This window comes from Emiliania huxleyi (assembly GCF_000372725.1).
Source record: "Emiliania huxleyi CCMP1516 chromosome Unknown EMIHUscaffold_17, whole genome shotgun sequence".
Taxonomy (NCBI): Eukaryota; Haptophyta; order Isochrysidales; family Noelaerhabdaceae; genus Emiliania; species Emiliania huxleyi.
In genome coordinates this window covers 844355-863865 of record NW_005200881.1, presented here as the reverse complement: position 1 = coordinate 863865, position 19511 = coordinate 844355, and the positions used below count along the sequence as shown (strand labels likewise).

At 66.6% G+C, this 19511-nt stretch overlaps 5 protein-coding genes across 5 annotated transcripts; 2 read left to right on the top strand and 3 right to left on the bottom strand.

The window, feature by feature from the left end:
- Nucleotides 1–30: 30 nt before the first annotated feature.
- EMIHUDRAFT_202849 (hypothetical protein) lies at nucleotides 31–3009 on the top strand (the record flags this gene model as incomplete). The annotated part of the gene is made up of 5 exons (XM_005784578.1): nucleotides 31–1460; nucleotides 1734–2084; nucleotides 2174–2254; nucleotides 2391–2643; nucleotides 2872–3009. 5 exons carry the CDS (start codon nucleotides 31–33, stop codon nucleotides 3007–3009), a joined length of 2253 nt encoding a protein of 750 aa, XP_005784635.1.
- A 282-nt stretch (nucleotides 3010–3291) lies between these two features.
- EMIHUDRAFT_99164 (hypothetical protein) lies at nucleotides 3292–5749 on the bottom strand (the record flags this gene model as incomplete). Its single annotated transcript, XM_005784577.1, has 3 exons — nucleotides 3292–4119; nucleotides 4237–4347; nucleotides 4463–5749. The coding sequence occupies 3 exons, from the start codon at nucleotides 5747–5749 to the stop codon at nucleotides 3292–3294; spliced, it is 2226 nt and encodes a 741-aa protein (XP_005784634.1).
- Nucleotides 5750–11820: 6071 nt separating this feature from the next.
- EMIHUDRAFT_53434 (putative ferrochelatase) lies at nucleotides 11821–13266 on the bottom strand (the record flags this gene model as incomplete). Its single annotated transcript, XM_005784576.1, has 5 exons — nucleotides 11821–11988; nucleotides 12071–12206; nucleotides 12355–12461; nucleotides 12649–12886; nucleotides 12950–13266. Coding segments are annotated over 5 exons (966 nt in total), but the record flags the coding sequence as incomplete, so codon positions are not given.
- A 1496-nt stretch (nucleotides 13267–14762) lies between these two features.
- EMIHUDRAFT_352686 (hypothetical protein) lies at nucleotides 14763–15610 on the top strand (the record flags this gene model as incomplete). Its single annotated transcript, XM_005784575.1, has 1 exon — nucleotides 14763–15610. A coding segment is annotated over exon 1 (829 nt), but the record flags the coding sequence as incomplete, so codon positions are not given.
- A 1736-nt stretch (nucleotides 15611–17346) lies between these two features.
- On the bottom strand, nucleotides 17347–19511 carry EMIHUDRAFT_202843 (hypothetical protein; the record flags this gene model as incomplete). Its single annotated transcript, XM_005784574.1, has 5 exons — nucleotides 17347–17493; nucleotides 18033–18154; nucleotides 18342–18517; nucleotides 18946–19000; nucleotides 19076–19511. The coding sequence occupies 5 exons, from the start codon at nucleotides 19509–19511 to the stop codon at nucleotides 17347–17349; spliced, it is 936 nt and encodes a 311-aa protein (XP_005784631.1).

Below are 19511 nucleotides of genomic sequence, written 5' to 3'. Positions count from 1 at the left end.
TGGCGTTGGTCTCGGGCCCGCAGCGCATATATGCGACTCACCACTGCCGCCGCCGTGGCTCTCACGCTGCAAACGCATGGCTGTTGTTCGACGCAGGACAGCACCACAGACGACCGCTGCAGCGCGACGTCGGACGCATGGGCTGCTGCCGGTCTGGCCGATCGCTTTGCAGTGGTGCATCATCACATTCTCACTCCCGACATGGTCCAACAGCTGCTGGCGGCGATGCCATCGCTTCTATCGGACAGCGCCTGGTGGATGCCGCTCGTTGATGATGCAGGCAAACGCCGCACGCCTCGCAGCGCCGTCGAGGAGGTTTTGTATCACATTTACGAGGCCGACTTTGGAGGCCAGTCGACGGCAGTCATCGGGGCAGAGTGGTGGTTTCGGAATACCACGGCCTCGGCTGGCCAGGATGCGCACTGGGACAAGGACCAGGCTCTCCTCGAGAAGGAGAGCCGAATCCGGTTTCCCGAAGTGGGCACCGTGACATATTTGTCGTCTGGCGGCACGCCGACGCTCGTTCTCGATCAGCGGTTTGGCGACGACGCGTGCCTCAAGGTTCCCGGCGCGGTCTGTCCTTCTTCGATGGATCCTCCCCTAGCAAAAGAGGGCTTGCTCGTGTACGGGGAGCCAACCTCCCACCTCGTGTTTCGCGGCAATTTGCTACATGGCGTCCCGCATGAGCTGGCGCCTCAGACCACGGACGACGAAGCGCGGCGCTTTGTGCTCGCCGTGAACTGGTGGAGCGGTTCAAAGCCCGCCTCCGAAGGAAGTCTACCGTGCGTGCCGTTGAGCGATGCCGATTGGCGGAGACGCGGCTTGTACCGGACGGACGGCCATCCAGTCCGAAGCGTGCCCACTGCGCATAGAATCCGCGGGCCCGCTGAACTGCCTCCTCTGCCAATGCGGCTGGCGCTAACGCGGGCGGCGACGAGCGTCGCTCTGCACCCGAGCAGAACTGTGATGATGGAGCACAGTTTTCCGCCGCCACACGAGCTGCCGAGAAAAGGTGAGTTCCACGTCCGCTGGCCGGCGGACGCAGCCCGAGGCCCGATTGACATTTCGTCCCTCCACGACGCCGCGGCGAGGGGCGACGCCAGCTTGCTGCGAAGCCGGCTGATGCACTCCAGCGCCGTGGTGGACGAGCTCGACGAGCGGCACCTCACTCCCTTGCACGTTGCCTGCTTGCGAGGCCAAGCTGCTGCCGCCGCCGTGCTGCTGGAGCGCGGTGCCGACGCCGACGCCACGGACGCTCACGGCTCGACGCCTCTGCACCTCGCCGCCCTCGGGGCTCACACGCAAATCGCAGAGCTGCTCGTCGCTGCCGGATGCCGGACGGGCAGCGTCGACCGATGGCGCAAGTCGCCCCTCGAGAACGCTAAGCTGCAGCTGAAGCGGCTGCAACAGGACGGCGCCTTTGGCAAAGCGGGCTCCGACAAGGCGCGGCAGATCAAGCGGTACTCCGATTTCGTCGAGCACCTCGAAGCACAATCAATGCGGAGAGAGGGGACGGACCGAGCCACGGCCAGCGAGGCCGAGCAGGACGCGCTCGGCAACGAGCTCTCGCCAAAGCAGCAGCAGCAGCAGCAGCAGCAGCAGCCGCAGCCGCAGCCGCAGCCGCAGCCGCAGCAGCAGCAGCAGCAGCAGCAGCAGCAGCAGCAGCAGCAGCAGCTCGCGACAGACGCCGAGCGGGTCGAGGCGGGCCTCGGGGGGTGCCCGCGCTCGACGAGGTGGACCTCCGAGCAGCTATACAACGTCTTCGAGCCGGGGCGGCCGGTGGCGCTGCACCGGCTCGAGTCGCTCTTCTCGCAGGAGGAGGCGGCCGAGCTTGTGCAGCTCGCCGAGGCAGGGAGCGCGTTCGACACGCAGGCCGACACGGCCGACGGCGAGCCCTCGTTCGAGCTCTACCTCCTGCGCGACGGCCGCGACGCGCTCGTCATCGAAGGCGTGTACGAGCCGGAGGGCAACGCGGACACCGCCGTGTGGGAGAGTGTCCGTCGTCGCGTCGAGGATTGCGTGACGCCCTTCGTGCGAAAGCACTTCTGCCGAAGATGCGTGCCGTGCACATCCCTCGTGCGAAGGTACCCGACCCTGCTTGTACCGCCCCCAAGATCCGCATCAGCGCAGCTCTCCGCCATGAGGTGTCCCGCTTTATCCTTCAATCGTTCAGGTACCGCCCGGGCGCGGAGCGATCGCGTCTGCCGCCGCACCGCGACGTGCAGGCCGCGGTGACAGCCGTCGTCGAGCTGCAGTCCGCCGACTCAGGCCCTCAACTACCTCATTCAACCTTAACCGACCTTATCACCCTCGACTAGCCTTGACTAACCTCTCTCAGGCCCGGGGCTTTACGTCCTCGAGACCCTCCACTCAACGCCCCGCCCCGCGAGCCTCGCCGTCGGCGCCGCGGCCGTCCACAACTTCGAGCTGCTGCACGGGGTCAACGCGAGCTGCGAAGAGGCGGGCGGATGCGCGCGCTACTCGCTCGTTGTCTGGTTCCAGATCGGCGACGTCGCGTGCGCCGCCGGGCACCGCTGGCCCGGCGAGGCGCGAGCGGCGATGATCGAGAAGGCCCTTCCGGCCTTCGCGAGGGGTGCGCGCAAGCGGCTCAGCGCGGCGGTCGACGACGCGGCTGCGCGGCGCGTGATGGAGCGGTTCGCGTCCCGGGAGGGCTGGCTGACGAAGGAAGACTGGGCGGCGGCGATCGAAGCTCTCGGCCGCACCCTCGCACCAAAGGCAAAGGCGGCGCGCAGCGCGGGCATCGAGGAGGGCCTTGACCGCTTCGCGCACGCGGCGGCGAGCATGCGCCCAAGGCGCGGAACAACGAGCTGTGAACAGCGTCTCTTCACGCCTGTCGCTGGCTGTGAATAGGCGAGGGCGCTGAAGCGCGAGGCGATCGGCCGCTCGGCTGCGCGGAGGGCGATGGCGGCGCACGCCGACGCGGCCGGACGCCTTGACGAGCGCACCTTCTACGCCGCTCTGAAGACGCTCTTTGATTCCGAGCCGTAGCCGAAACCGGCGCACGGTGGGCTCGAACAGAAAGGCCTGCTTGGGGCGGTGTTTACTCTCTGTTTTCGGTAGGGCGCGTACAGGTGCACAGGCCAGCCCGTCGGTACGCGTGTTTTGCATGGAGTTTTGTGTGTTCGCACTGTGCGGGGTTTCACTTGGAGGATACAGTATTCGTGAGAGAGACCCGAGTTGTGCCGGCCGCGTTCCGTGCAGGGAGAACTCGTTCTCAAGAAGAGAGAGACAAAAGTCAAAACCAACCCACACAAGGCAAAAGGCTCACAGTCACACCCGTTCGTACGCGAGGAAGAGCAGGGAACCCTTGCCGTACGGCAGCTTCTCCCGACGGAGGAGCCTCAGGCAGTGGCACTTCAGCTCGCGCGTCGTCACAATCAGGCGTGCGCCGCGGGGCAAGCGCTCGCACCCCCGCTCGAGCGCCGCAATCGCCTCGTCGGTGAGGCAAGTCAGAGTGCAAAAGACGACGCCGCCCTCCTCCGCCCACGGGTGCTTGAACGCGTCTCCGCACAGCAGCCGCACCTCGGCGGCGCGCAGCGCTTCGGGCGGCAGCGCAGCGCGCGCCCGTTGCGCGGCGGCGTGGAGCGGCTCGAGCAGCTCCACGCCGGTCGCGCAGCTGAAGCGGTGGAGGGCCGCCGCGGTGAGCACCGCCTTGCCGGTGCCGCTGCCGAGGTCGACGAACCTCTCCCCGTCCGCAGGGCTCACCCACCCCAAGGCCTTCGCGAAGGCGGACGGATCCACCTCGCCGTACTGAATCCCCTCGAGGTACACGCCGCTCTCCCGCTGCCGCCGCTTCGCATCCCGAGCCACCCCGTACCCGTCCACCTGCGCAAACGCCGCAGCGACCGCCCGCAGCGCGCTCGCCTCCGAAGCGGCGCCGCAAGCAGCCGGAGGGGCGGGCGGCGGCGCGGGCGGTCCTGGCGCGGCAGAGGCGAGCAGCTGACGCAGCCACTCGGCGCGCGCCGGCTCGGGGCGGCGAGCCCACTCGGAGTGAGGCACGCTGAGCACTGTCCAGCCGAGGGCGCGCAGCTGCCTCCGCTTGAGACGCGTCGCGCCCGAGGGGGCGCCCTCCGACGTGAAGTGGTGCGGCCCGTCCACCTGTGCACAACATGCAAGGCGTGGAGAGACGCTGCCCACACCCGCTCCAACGCGGCGCGGCCCGCCCTCCTCGAGGGCGAGACGAGAGGCGGCGCTGCTCTCTGCGGCGCTGCTCACTGCGGCGGGCCCGCCCGCGCCGAGGACAAAGTCGAGGCTGTAGCCCGAGGCGAGGGTACTCTCCGAGGCGTGAGGCACGCCGAGGCCCTCGAGAGCGCGACCGACGCTCGCCTGCAATGGGAGAGTGTGGCTGCCATCCCTCACGTCGACTCGATCTCGGCCAGATCTCGGCTTCATCTCGGCTTGACCTCGCCTGCAGCCGGGAGAGATGGTGCCCCTCCCGCACGTCTGCGCCTTGCATCGCGGCGGCGCAGCGCGCGCGGAGGGGCTGCGCCAGCGCCGAGGAGGCGCCCTGCTCCTCCTCCCACCAGAGCAGCCACTGCTGCAGCTGGGTGAGGTTCGACGGCGTCAGCGCGTCGCTCAGCTCAGCGACCCGCCGCTCACACGCCGCCATCAGGCGGAGCACGCCCTCCCTCCCCGCCCCTTCCCTCTCCCTTCCGCCTCCCTCGCCGCCTCCCTCGCCGCCTCCCTCGCCGCCTCCCTCGCCGCCTCCCTCGCCGCCTCCCGGCGCGCCGCCCGCGTGGTCCGTGGCAGCAAACGACCAGAGGAGGTTGCACACGCCCTGCGCGTCGAAGAGCGGGAGCCGCGGCGTGGCCTCCGCCCGCAAGGCCCAGCCGGCGATCGCGTCGAAGAGGGCGGGTGCGTCGTGCGGCTGCTGCGCGAAGGACAGCGCGAGCGAGCTCACCTCGAGCGGCTCGAAGGGCCGCACGCCCTCACCTCCCTTGCTGCCGGCAGCGAGCAGCTCCAGGCTGCGCTCGGCTGCCGCGTCAAACACGGCGGCCGCCCGAAACAGGAGCCGCGAGAAGGCCCACACCAGACTGGCAACCTCCTGCGGGCTCATGCTGCCCGCGAGGCGCGCCGCCACCGGAGCTGCCGCCGAGAGGAGCCGCCGAGCCTCCTGCCGGTGCGAGGGCGCGCCGTGGCCGCCGCCGTAGACCTTTGCGAGGCCGGCGAGCGTGTTTGCGAGCTCACGGTGGCCGTATGACGCGCCAAAGCTGGCGAGCGTCGCAGCCCCGAGCGCGTCGAGCGCCTCTCGCCTCTGCTCGATCCACCGGGTCCGGGCCGCGGCTGGCTCGCTCGCGAGCGAACGGCCGAGCACGGTCCAAGCACAAGAGAGGTGGGTGGGAGAGAAGCGGTCGCGCCACTGGCGATGGAGGCGGCAAACCTCGTCCCGGTCGGCATTGTTGAGCAGGTAGAGGAGGCGGCGCGGGTTGGGCTTGCGCCCCTCCTCATACGGCGCTGCCGCCGCGGTGCGAGAGGGCTTGGGCGGCCTGGTCGGGCCTGTGCTGCTGCTGTCCAGGGTGAGGAGGCATGCCGCGGCCGCCGACTCTTCGGCCTTCGCCCGTCGCGGACACCACTCACCCGTCGCGGTGTGCTCGGGACGACCGCCCTTGGACAGCAGCGACAGCGTGCAGCGGTGCTCCTGAGCTTGCTTTGGGCCGCGCACCTCGCAGGTGTAGTCGGCGAGGAGTGTGCGCGCTCGAGCAGCGTCGTGGAGAGCACGCTTGGACATGTACACACACACACATATCAGGCTCGCGGCTCGCAGCTGGGCGAGGCACTCCCACGCCTCGGGGTCCCCCCTTGCCCGGGGGGCCGAGGGAACCCGAGATGCTGGGGCGAGCCCGGCGAGACTGCGTCAGCTGTTTTCACAGCAGGCTGGAAGTACCTCGCCAGGCTCGCAGGCACAAAGAATTTAAGTACACTTTCGCACACGCACGATTCATGTGTATTTCACACGACACGGCACAAAGAAACACAAAAGCTCCGACACACCACATCTGTCTTCTTCTCCCTCCTTGATTCACCTGTCGCCGTCTCTGTTCGGGTTTCTACTGGAATTTGGATTCAACAACATAGGCACAAACAAGAAACGCGACCCTTCCGTCATCCTGAGGGATCCGCATCCGAAGACTCGACCAACTGGACGCACGACGGCCGCTTCCAAGCCTACCAAGCCGCGTGTGATGGTGATGGCGGCGCTGGTGGCGGCGGCGGCGACATTCACGCCGCCGCCGCCGCCGCCGCCCGACTGCCGGGTGGGCAGTGCACAAGGCGTTCAGTCTGAGATCGACGCCGCCATTGCCGAGGGCCGCAATGCTAGCGTCTGCCTCGAGCCAGGCGCCCGCCTCCGCTTCAGCAGCCCAGCCAGTTGCAACGACAGCATCCACCTCTCGGTCCGCAGCGGCAGCGAATTGGCTGCGATCCTCGACGGCGGGGGATCCTCGCGGATCTTTGTCCTCTCTGACGGCTGCAGCCTCTCACTGCAGGGGCTGCGCCTCGCAAACGGGAGGGCCGAACAGTGGGAGGATGGTGGTGCCATCAAAGCGGTTGCCGCAGGCGACATTGAGCTGAGTGACGTCACCTTCAGCAATTGTTCGGTCTCTGGCGCGCTAGGCGGCGCTGTGTTTGTAAAGGACAGCGGAAAGATCTCGATGAACAACGTCGGGTATACGGGTTGCTCGGCCACCGCAGTGGGCGAGGACGCTTCCTCCGTATACAGCGCCGCCGGAGGGGCAGTATACGTCGAGAATGTTGGGAGCGTCGTGGTTGCGGCTGGTTCATTTGCCGATTGCACGGGCGCCAGGGGCGGTGGCATGTTTCTCAAAGGATGCGACGACATCTCTATGACAAACGTCACCGTCACCCGCTGTTCTGCGGTTTTCCATGGCGGTGGCTTGTACGTGCGGGACGGCAACATGTCGATGATCAACGTCACCTACACGGACTGCTCTGCCGGAGATTATGGCGGTGCCGCAATGGCTATGCTCGCCGATCAGGTCTTGGTCAGTGGCACCACCTTCGAACGCTCCAAATCGACCGAGGGGGGCGCACTGTACTTGCTTTCGGTGGAGGACCTCGACCTCTTCGACTCGCGCTTCTTCGACAATTGGGCGGATGCGCCTCCCTCCGCCCTCTTCTATAGCTCGAGCAGGGGTTGCACGTGTGAAGCGCAGCTCCTCAACACGAGCTTCGTCGGCAACGCCGCCCCCGGCGACATGACCATCCTCGCCGCCTCGCCGCTGACGAGGGCAGACTGCAAGCTCGGTTACTGGATGCCAAACCTCGGGCAACAGCACGGCGACTTGACCGGCTGCGACCACAAATGCGCCGCCGGTCACTATGGGAACGCGCCGAATCTCGCCTCGTCCACTTGCAGCGGCCCATGCCCTAAGGGCCATTACTGCCCGGAGGGGACCGTCCTTCCCGTGCCATGCCCGGAAGGCACCCGCATGCCCAACAGGCAAGCCGTGGACATGTCGGACTGCATGAAGTGCGCCCCTGGCGAGTACCAGCCGTCCAGTGGCTCCAGTCAGTGCCTGCCCTGCCGACCAGGCTCGTACACCGCGACGAGTGGGGCGACGGAATGCATCGAATGCTCCGCGGGCGGGTACTGCGATAAAAGCGGTGCGGCCACGTCGATGGTGAGGGAGGTTGGAGCACCTCGCCCGCTCCACATGCGCATTTCGGAGTCGTCAGGCGTCGCTCTCCTGTCGTAGGCGTGCCCCGCCGGCACCTTCAACCCCCACAACGGCTCCAACACAAGCAGCGCCTGTCAAGTCTGCCCCGTGGGGACCTCGAGCGCCGTACGAGGGGCTGTAAACGACGCCACTTGCAAGCCGTGCCGGCCCGGCACGTTTGCAGATACGTCGGGGTCTGACGCGTGCGAGGACTGCCCCAAAGGCCACAGCTCGGTGCTAGGGAGCGAGTCGTGCTTCGCGTGTCCTGAGGGCACGTACGCCTCCAACGCCGGCGAGGACGACTGCAACCCCTGCCCGCACCTGACCGACTCCAGCGGCCTGGGTAGCAGCTACTGCGGCGTGTGCAAGGCGGGCTACTACTTGCAGAACTCGAGCGTCTCGCCATCCGACGTCTTTGCTGCGCCCACCCATCACTGCAAGGACTGTCCGCCGCACGCAGACTGCAGCTTGCCAAGCACCACCCTCGAGACCCTCGGCGTGCCTCGCGGCTTCTGGCGCGACTCGCACCTCACCGACGACGTTTACGCGTGCACACACTCAGACTACTGCATCGGCTCGGGCGATACGTCTAGCCACCACCCCTACCTCGAAGAAGGTGCGGAAGGTGCGGGCTGGGGCTGCGACGCGGGTCACACCGGCCCGCTCTGCGAGTGGTGCGTGAGCGAGGCGCAATACTTCGACGAGGACAAGCGTGGCTGCACCGACTGCCCAGCGTTGGCTGAGAGGTTCGGCATCCTAGCGGGGACCTTCACTGCTGCAGCGGGGATTGGGCTTCTTCTATACCTCACTTTCACCCGCACAGCGGCGTGCGGCCGTTGTGGGGTCTGCTTTGCCCACCGGCTCGCACTCGTCGTTTCGTATGTCGGCGTCCAGCCCAAGCTCAAGATCCTGGTCAGCTTCTACCAGGTCTGCACGACGCTCAGCTCCGTCTACGGCGTCCATCTCCACGAGGACTTTACGACCTGGAACGACGCGTTCGACAAGCTCGACCTCGACATGCTCGGCCTCACCTACCCGCCCGCCTGCCTCGGGTCGATGCGGTGGCGGCTCCTGCTCAGTGGCTTGTGGCCGTTTGCGGTTATTCTTCTTGGTGCAGCCGTCCTCGCGTCCCGCGCTCTTGTGGCGATGTTTGTGCGAGGGGAGAAGGACTGGCGTGTCGTTGGCCACCAGGCACTGAACGACCTCCTCTACTGGGCCATCCTCGTCGCCTACCTCGTGCTGCCCTCCGTCTCTCGCTCCATCTTCGAGGCGCGGCATTGTGAGTCGTTTGGTACGAACGTCTTCACGGGTGAGCGGAGTAGCTACCTCGTGGCCGACCTCGACGTGCGCTGCAGTGGCGACGACAGCGAGTTCCGCGGCCTCCATGCCTACTTTTGGGCCTTCTTTGTGCTCTGGCCGGTGCTCGTCCCGCTCACCTTCCTCGCGCTGCTGCTCTGGATCCGGTCCTCGGTGCGAGCGCACCACTTCACGCTCCTCGCCCGAGCGTGCCGTTTTCTCTGGCGCGACTACGACGCGGGCTTCCTCTTTTGGGAGGTCTTTGATATCGCGCGCAAGCTCTTATTGACCTCGCTGGTGCTTTTCATCGACGCTGAGTACGGCTCGAGCAAGCTGCTGCGCCTTCTTGTCGCCTCTTTCATAACGTCCCTCTTTCTGGCCGCCCTCGCCCTCGCCCGCCCGTACAAGCGCGATGACGACCTCTACCTCGCGTGCATCGCCAATCTGATGCTCAACTGCTGCTTCGTCGCGGGAGTAGCGGTCCAGCTATGCGGCGGTGAAGCGTACGAGGACGAATGCTACACCCTCGTCGGCTTACGTAATGCACGCGCCGCCAGCGAGCTTGTCATTGCGCTCACCGCCGCCATGTTCATCCTCTCCGTGCTTGTCGTCGGTCTCAAGACCCTGAGCGCCGTACGCGCACCCACTATTCGCCTCGCCTGCAACGGCCGCCCCCCGTCCCTCGAGCTGCCTGCCGAGTGCCACTACCACGGCTTCATCTCGCACGCGTGGGCGACAGGGCAGGACCAAGCACACGTGATCGTGCGTCAACTTCAGTTGCTGCTTCCTGGCATCCAAATTTGGCTGGACGTTGACAACCTGGACGACGTGGGAAGGCTAGAGGAGTCGGTGGCGGACGCAGCAACCTTCATCATCTTCCTCTCGGCGGGCTACTTTGAGAGCTTCAACTGTCGCCGCGAGCTCTACGCGGCTCTTGCCTCGACTCGGCCAGTCATCACCGTGCACGAGGCGGACACCGCCAAGGGCGGCGCCTCGCTCGCGGCGCTGCAGGCCGAGTGCCGCGAGAACTGCACCGAGGAGGCCCCGTCAGGGCACCCCTCCTACTCTGGCCCGGCCGAGGTGGTGGCAGCGGTGTTTGAGGAGCAAGACCCGGTCGTGTGGGTTCGCGTGCACGCATTCCAGCTCGAGTCGCTCAAGGCTATAGCCCTCCGCATGCTGGGCCACTTCCCTGCGCAGCTTCACTCGCGGCGCTCGCTGTCGGTGCATCAGGCTGAGCTCGCAGCCGGAGTGATGGTGCCAGGCGAGGTCGGGCCGTATGCCTTTCGAGGCCCCGTCACGATTTTGGTGTGTCGTGGTAATGACGGGGCCTTTCCTCTGGCAGAGGAGGTCAAGGGGGAAGCAGACGAAGCTTATGGCGGCGTTGTGTCAAAGCCGTGGGCCGGAACGGACGATATGGTCGCTATCCGCAAGGCGGACGACACGCTCGACGCCGCCACCGCCGACCCGCCAGACACACCACAAGGCCACACGGTGCTGTTGCTCTACCTCACCAAACGCATCTTCCTCGACGAGGGTGGGTGCGTAGCTCGACTCGTCCAACGGGCGATGGACCGACGCATCGCTATTGCGCTCGTCGCCGAGCAGGCCCCCAGCCGCGGCGGCTGCCCATTCCGGTTGTTTTTTCAGCAGACGCCGTTGGTGTTGCAGCAGCCGCCGTACAGGCTGTTCGACACGATGGCTGTGCCGCTCTACCCGTCGCCTGAGCACCGCAAGGTGAGCTTGCGTCACGTTCTGCGCGGCATGGGCGCCGATCCGTGCCGGACACGCCCGCTCAACGTCAAGCAGCTCCAGCTCCGACGCAAGCCTCGCCCCACTACAACAAGACCTGCTGCCGCCAGACCCAAAAGACATTCAAGGCCAGGCGCGAGGGGCGGGTTGCGAGCCCCACCGGAACCGGATCGACTACACCACGTCGAGCACGCGGTTTCGAGCAGCTCTATCGAGGCTGCGTGTGCGACCGTGTGAATAACACGGTGCAAGGTCTGTGAACTCTCTGTGAGACTAGGTTGTGCAGAGATTGCCCCGTAGCCGTAGCTCGCGTACGGTTGTACTTGAGCTAGCTCTTCGATACCCGCGCCGCGGAGTCGAGAGATACTGACGTATGACGGTTGAGATGCGACTCTCTCTCCCTTTTTGGATGCCCCCCCGCCCCACAGACGACGCCAGCCTTCTACTCTCTCTAGAGAAATAAAATGGCAGATGGGCGATTTGTAGTAGAAATTCTAATTTTGGGGACATTGGACACCGACATATGTGTCCCCCCGCCCTGCACAATCTTGTGGTGACTGGTGTGTGTTTGCGAGGGAGATCTTCAATCCGTCCCCTATAAAGTAGAGAGGCGCTCGAGAAGCCTTCAATTTACGGTCGGGTACTCGAGAGCGAGTCAGACACACATCACATCAAGCGCCACTTATATCACCGCGACGCGCCGGCGTGCCACCCGCAGACGCTTCTGCAGGCCTCATGCGCGCGGCTCTGGCGCACGCCTTGCGCCGTTTCGCTATCCGCCCGTCGGCGGCGCTCAGAACCACTCGAAGGGGATCCGTCCGTTGTAGATCACGTCCCAGAGGTCGCCCTGCAGGTACGAGGAGAGGGAGGCGACGGTGATGGCCGCCATGGCGATCCGGCCGTTGATGACCTCCGCCTTTGGCGTGAAGCCGACCCGCCGGTAGTTCCTCACTCGCACCGGCCCGTACTCGGCGCCGATCTCCTCCTTGGAGCGGAGCGAGACGAGGTCGTTGACGACGCGCAGCGAGACGGGCCTCCCCTCGTCGATCTCCTGCAGCGGCCGCTGCTCCATCCGCGGCAGCGCCTCGACGACGGCCGATGCGAGGTCTTCGATGAAGTCCTCCTCGACGCCGAGGGCGGGCACGCGCTCCCAGTGCGTGATGCCCGCCTCCTCGGCCAGCTCGCGGTACTCGATGTCGATCTCCTCGAGCGTCTCGATGTGCTCAGACACAAAGGAGATGGGCACCTGAGAGGGAGGGGCCGCAGTCGCAGTCAGTCGCGAGGAAGAAAGGGGCGACCGGAGGCTCCGGCGCGCGAGAGGTTCGCACCACCACCAGCGAGGAGACGCCGCCCCCGGCGAGCTCCTTGATCTTCTCGTCCGTGTACGGCTGCAGCCACGGGACGGGGCCAACCTTCGACTGGTACGCGAGCGTGTCTGGGTTCGAGTAGCCGAGCACGCGCAGCCTCGCCATCACAAACGAGACGGTCGCCTGAGGAGCCGTCGGGGGGGGGGAGAGGGCACGGGTCTCCTCGGGCACGGGTCCAGGAAGAGCCTCGGAGGCGTCCACGAGGTGTCTCGGGGGCGTCTACGAGGTGTCTCGGGGGCGTCTACGGGAGTGCTGCCTCGATCTGCTGCTGGTACGGGTCGCCGAGCTCCTGCACGTACTTTTGCGGCAGCCCGTGCGCCGAGAAGAAGACGTGAGCCCCGGCCCGCTCCCCCTCGGGGAGCATGTCGATCCTGCGGGAGACAAGGGCCGCGTCACAAATCGCGCCCCTCTCGCTCCTCCTCCGCCTCCTCGCCTCTCCTCTCCTCTCCTCGCCTCTTCCCTCCTCTCCTCTCCTCTCCTCTCCTCTCCTCTCCCCTCCTCTCCTCTCCTCTCCTCTCCTCTCGGCAGGAGGCGGCGACGGTCCTGCTGGCGATGAGGCGCGCCATCGAGTGGACGTAGCCCTGCCGGTTGTACCACGCCGGGATGACCACGTTCTTGAGCAGCCGCAGCTGCTGGTCCTGGTAGTACTCCCGCTCGAGCAGGCGGAGCGACGATCCAGACGTCGAGATCGAAAACTGCGGGTAGAGCGGGAGGACGACGAGGCGCTGCACGCCGTCCGCCTTGATGGCGGCGAGCGCCTCGTCCGTGTACGGGTGCCTACGGCCAGCCACCGCCTCCCATCACCCCACCCGACCCCTCCTCCCCTCCTCGCCTCTGCACGGCGGCGCGTGCCAGTACCGCATGCCGATGTACGACTTGGCAGACACGCCGCGCGTGGAGAGGGCGGCCTCGATCGCAGCTCCCTGCGCGAGGGTGGTGCGCAGCTGCGGCGACCCGCCGTCGAGCACCTGCTTGTACCCCTCGCGCGACATCGGCGCCCGCGTCTTTGCGATGATCCACGCGAGCGGCCCGTTGAGCCACCGCACCGCGCCCGGCAGGGTGATGATCTCCGGGTCGGAGAAGAGGTTGTATAGGAACGGCTCGACCTGGTCGAGCGTGTCCGGCCCGCCCAGGTTCAGCAGCAGCACGCCCACCTTCTCGCCCTCCGCCACGTCCGCCCCGGACGACCCGAGCGCCGCAGGCGCCGACGGCCGCATCGCGAGCACCATCCGAGCATCCGACGCGACGCGCGGCTCGACGCGTCCGCGCGCCGGCCAGCAGCCCGTCCAGGCGCTCGCCGACGGCGCGGCGAGCGCGATCAGGGCGCAGCTTCGGCGACCTCGTCTGCGAGGCCCCGGCATGATCTAGGAAAGCTCCGGCGCTCTCTCGTCGGCCCAGCTCTTTCGTCGTGGGTACCCCTCCCCCACCCGCAGGCCACCTGGGGGAGCACAACGTGTGTGTTTTAGGTATATTGTGTGTGGTGTCGTTTTGTAGCACCGTACCTTTTTTTCCAAAGCGGCAGTCGTTTATATAGATCTCACAGACCACTGAGGCGTTTTGTTTTGTGTGCAGTTTTTTATCAAGACCCTCCCTCCCCCCGCTGCGAGACCTGGCTGGCCGAGTAGATAACGGAGATCTTTAGGTTATGGAATCTGGGTTTGGAGATGATATGCATCGTCGGCGCTTGCCGCTAACGGTTTTCTTCTTCCGAGCCCTGGTTCGGTGTTGCGAGCTCGTGTCCCGCTCGCCGCTGGCGCTGCCGGTTGTCACGCTGCACCGCAAGACCTCTCAACGGTCCAAAATGGCAGTCCCCTTAAACGGCCAGTGGCAGTGCCAGTGCCCGCCGCACAAGCGGTGTTGCAAGATCCAGCCGAGCATGCTCGCCTGCGATCTCGCCGACCTCGCCTCAGAGGCGAAGAGCGTGCTGGCGGCGGGAGCAGACGAGCTGCACCTCGACGTGATGGACGGGCACTTTGTGCCCAACATGTCGTTTGCGCACCCGGTGGTGGCCAGCCTGCGCAAGCACGTGCCCGACGCGTACCTCGACTGCCACATGATGGTCTCGCGACCGTCGCAGTGGGTCGAGGCTGTGGCCGGCTCGACCAAGGGCGCGGGAGCACGCTACACGTTCCACCTGGAGGCGATGGAGGAGGACGAGCTCGACGTGGCGGCCGTCGTCAAGCTCATCCGCGACCACGGCATGCAGGTCGGCGTCGCCATCAAGCCCGGCACCGCGGTCGAGGCGCTCTCCGCCGTCGTCGCGCTCGTCGACATGGTGCTGGTGATGACGGTGGAGCCGGGCTTCGGCGGGCAGAAGTTTATGCCCAACTGCATGCCCAAGGTCCTCGCGCTGCGCAGCGAGTACCCGGACCTCGACATCCAGGTGGACGGCGGCCTCGGCCCTTCGACCATCGACGCGGCGGCGGCCGCGGGAGCCAACCTCATCGTCGCGGGCTCGTCGGTCTTCAAGCCGGGCGTCGACCGCTCCGAGCCCATCGAGCTGATGCGCCGCTCCGTGCTAAAGCTAGGCCAGGGGCTGTCGGAGGAGGAGATCGACCGAAAGGCCAAGAAGAAGAGGCGCTAGCGTTGAGCAGTGCGGTCGAGCCCGCTCACCTGTGAGGCCTTCGCTTTTCTTATTATTCATCCGCTCACCCCAAGGTCAGCTGCCCCAATGCTCTCGCTGGTCCCATCCCTCTCCGTCGGCATCGCGAGTGCGCCGCTCTTCTTCGCGGACCAGCTAGTCGACCATTTCTCAGTCTCTGGCGCCACGTACACGCAGCGCTTCTACCGCGACAGCGCCTCCTTCGGAGGGCCTGGCTCGCCCATTTTTCTGATCGTCGGTGGCGAAGGCGCCATCCCGCCGAGCGTTGGCCTCTTCTACCCCTTCGTCGTGGACGTGCTCGCTCCCTCGATGCGGGCGCTCGTCATCCAGCCCGAGCACCGCTTCTACGGCGAGTCGCTTCCGCTCGGCCGGCGCTCGGTTGACGCCACCGCGCTGTCGCTCCTGACGCCGCAGCAGGCCCTCGCCGACTGCGTCCGGCTCGTCCGGGCGGAGCAGGCCGCGAGGAACTGCAGCCTCTCTCGCACGAGCCAAAACTACTGCCCTGTGTTCTCGTTTGGCGGCTCCTACCCTGGCTTCCTCTCGGCGATGCTGCGCCTGAGGTACCCGGCCGTCATCGACGGCGCCTATGCCGCCTCCGCGCCGGTGCGAATCTACGCGCAGCAGGTGCAGCAGTACGCCTACTACCAGGTCGTCACCAGGTCCGCAGAGCGCGCCGTCTCAGGGTGCTCCGCCGGCGTCGCAAAGGCGCTGAAGCTGGTGGCGGCCGCAGACAGCGACACGCTGCTCAAGGAGCTCCGGCTTTGCACGCCGCTGCCCGGGTACATGTCGCGCGGCGGCGGCACGCTGCGCGAGGAGCTGCTCATGGTCTTCCGCATCGCCTTTGCCAACTTGAACATGGCCAACTATCCTCCCTCCCCGACCACGGGGCTGGCGGTAGCGTGCGGGCGCTTCGCGGCGGCGGCGACGGCGGCCGAGCTGTGGGCGGCGCTTCGTGCGCTCCTGGCGGGCGGCGACGCGGCGCGCAACGGCTGGCGGCGAGACGGCCACGACACGCAGCAGCAGCTTGCTGCCGCCGAATCAAAGTGCTTTTCGCTGAGTGGGCAGCTGCCCGCGGGTCCGAACGGCACCGTCTCGTGCGGCGACTGGTCGGGGTGCGGGACGGGCGCAGACGGGCGCTCGTGGGACTTCGAGACGTGCAGCTTGCTCGTGGAGCCCATCGGCACAAACGGCGTGACGGATATGTTCCCTCCTCGCGAGTGGACGGACCGCTGGCTCGCCACGCACTGCCGTGCGCGCTTTGGCGTCACGCCGTCTCCGCGCGAGCTGGTATCCGCGTGGGGCTTCGACAGGGAAGGGCTGCTTGCGCAAGGTGCGTCACGCATCCTCTTCACGAACGGGCTCAACGACGGGTGGAGCGCGGGCGGCTTCCTCACCAACCTGTCGGTGGAGAGGGATTTGCTCGTCCTCAACATGGAGAACGGGGCGCACCACTCCGAGCTCGGCCACTCGCGGCCCTGCCCCTCGCCGGGCGACACGCCGGACGTGCTTGCCGCGCGCGCACAGGCGGCCACACTGCTGGAGCGGTGGAGGCGCGAGGTCAAGGCGGAGAGCGCTGGCGGCGAGGGGGCGGGCGGGGCGGGCCTGTCGAGCGCGCCGTGCCCGCCTCGCCCGCCCTTGCCGCCGCCGCTCCCCGGCGCGACAACCGTGGCCGCCGTCGGCGACAGCATCACCGCGGGCTACCTCTCGAGCTGCGGACAGAGCTACCCGCACCAGCTGCAGCGGATGCTCGGCCCGGCGTACAGGGTGACCAACTTCGGCGTCGGGGGCACCACCCTCTTGAGAAAGGGGGACCACCCCTACTGGAACACGAGCGCGTTTGCCAGCGCCTCGGCCTCCAACGCGGACGTCGTCGTGCTCATGCTCGGCACCAACGACGCGAAGCGGTGGCAGTGGCCAAAGCTGCACGGCGAGTACGAGGGCGACTACGGGGCGCTCATCTCTGTCTTCAAGCGCATGCCCTCCAAGCCAGCCATCTTTCTGATGCGCCCGCCGCCCCTCTACCGCGACGGCGTGTACGGCATGCTGCAGGTCCGGCTGCCGGCTCCTCCTCTGAACCTTCTCTGAACCTTCTCTGAACCGTCTCTGAACCGTCTCTGAACCGTCTCTGAACCGTCTCTGAACCGTCTCTGAACCAGAGATACTTCCTGCAGGTCGCCGTGAACTCCGACTTGCAGCGGCTTGTGCCAAAGGTAGCGAAGGACAACGGCCTCGCCCCGCCCATCGACCTCTTCGGGCTCTTTCAGGGAGAGTGCCCGATTGCGTCCGGCACGCCCGGTCACGCACCGAATGCGACTGACGTCGTCTGCGATTGGGTCGGCGCGAATGGCGCAGATGGCTGTCATCCGAACAACGAGGGCTATGGCCGGCTCGCGGAGCTGGTCTGGCAGCTGATCACGCGATCCGCAGCGCGGAGCTCCCTCTAGCCCTCCACCGCCCGGCTCCGAAAGCGAAACTGTGCCATATACACAGCAGGCTTTTCCCCAGTACGGGGTCACACAGACGCGCTCGCGCGCGAGATGTGGGTTAATGAAATGATACGGTAACACGTACGGAGACATGATGTTGATGAGTTAATTTGACACACACAGATAGCGGCAAAATCCTCTGAAACGAATCAGCGCTTGGGCGGGTTGCGTGCCGCGGCCTGAGTTGACGCGGCGCTGCTGCCCAGCCCGTGGCCCAGCGGCCCGACCCCGCCATCGAGGCCGGAGCCGCGCGCCGAGTCGTCGTTTGGCTCGTCGGAGGAGATGAGCTTGGTCGCCTATTCCACACTCCTCGTGGCGCCTCAGGGGAGGGGGGGGGGGGGTCCTGGCGGGCAGGCGGGTCGCCTCCGGGTCGTTGGATGCGCCTCTGAGCTCCTCCTCCTCCTCCTCCGTAGGGAGCGGGCGGAGCCACTCGGGCGGGAGGTTGTACCTCGAGGAGGGACGCGTCCGGGACGCGTCAAGGGGCGGGCGCCGCAGAACGCGCGCGCGCGCGTGTGTGTGTGTGTGTGTGTGTGTGTGTGTGCGTGTGTGTGTGTGTGTGTGTGTGTGTGTGTGTGTGTGTGTGTGTGTGTGTGTGTGTGTGTGTGTGTGGAGGAGGAGGAGGAGTGCGGTGAGTGCGTCTTGGGGGCGTGCGCTGCACTGGAGCGTCGAGGCGGCGACGAGGACGAGGGCGAGGGCGAGCTGCGGCGAGATTGGCACCTGCTCACAGACCCACAGAGTGAAGAGAGGAGCCTGGCGGCTGTGGGTCTGGCGGTGCGTGCGTCGAAGAGGCGGAGCGACGCGAGCATCGTAACCTAATTAAGACATCCATATACACCAGTGAAAAGAACAGACTGTACGTGGAGCGACGCGAGCATTGTTCGGCCATCATGGCGATGGCGTGCGCGTAGACGCGCGCGATGTTGTCGGCGTACTTGAGGACGGCCGAGATGGCGAGGCCTGTTCGCGGCTGACGGGTGAAGAGGCGACCCCCTCGCGGGTTGCTTGCTCGACGGCGGGCGAGAGGGCGGGGTGCCGTTGAGCGCGTTGCAGAGGACGACGGCCCACGCGCGCGCGTGGAAGGCTTGCAGGATGCCTGCGGTCAGTACACACCCATAGAGTCGCTGAGTAGTGGCCCACTTCGTACTCCCTCCTGGAAGGCTGTGCCGGTCGCCTGGCCCGAGGAGCGCCTGGCGGTCCTTCGTGTAGACTCCGATGGCGTTGAAGGCGACGCCCCAGAGGTAGAGCTGCACGTTCTGCCAGTGGATCGAGGCGGAGGCGCGGCCCTTGAGCAGCTTCTCCGAGTAGACGCCGCCTATATGCCTCGCGAGGTCTCGAGGCGCGGCGCTGGAGGGGGCTGCTCCTCGAGGGCAGGCTGGCCGAGTGCGGAGAGGGAGGAGGAGAGGAGCGTGAGCAGGAAGCCTGCCGGAGGGGCGGAGGGCGGTGAAAGAGGAGCGCGGACGGTCGGCACAGGCTGGGGGCGAGCTGTGAAGCGAGTCTTCCGCCTTGCTGCGAGTCTGGCTGCGAGTCTGCGAGTCTGCGAGTCTGCGAGTCTTGCTGCGAGTCTGCGAGTCTGGGAGCCTGGGAGTCTGCGAGTCTGCGAGTCTGCGAGTCTGCGAGTCTGCGACTCTGCGAGTCTGGGAGTCTGGGACTGGGAGCTGCAGGCGCGCTGTCTGCGAGTGTGTGTCGCTCGGAGGCGGTGTCGGCAGAAAGCGTGAGTGGGGATTGGCCCGCCGAGGCTCGAGGAGGACTTATGCACGAGGGTGCCGCCAGCCTCGGTGCGGTAGGTGGGCAGCTGCGAGACCGCTGTGCCGCACGCGAGAGTCACCTGCTCTCATCGGGAGGGTGGTCGGTCCTGCGCCGTACGGAGGAGAGGCCGACCGGGCTGCGCAGTAGAGGCGGCCAGCGCAAGGTACTGGACGGCGCTGAGGCGGCGGCGGAGGAAGAGGCGGAAGAGGAGGCCGGTGAAGAGGGTCTTCATCTGAGAGAGGAGCTGGAAGGTCGTCGGGTCCACCTCCTGCAGGATGAAGAAGAGGCAATTGTTGTTGACGAAGTAGATGAGCCCGGGCAGCGAGTAGGAGAGCATCTCGGCCCACGGCTGCTCCGACAGGAGCTCGCTCGGCGCGCACGTCGCCATCTGCCGCAGCAGCAGGCCGCTCGAGAGGAGCAGCTTGAGCAGCTCCGACAGCATCGTCGACGCCGGCACAGAGTAGTCGAAGCCGCCGGCCTCGTTCTTGGAGAGCGAGACGAGGATCGGCTGGAGCGACATCAGAAGCGCCGCCGTGGCGGTGTAGGGGAGCTGCGCCGGCGCAAACAT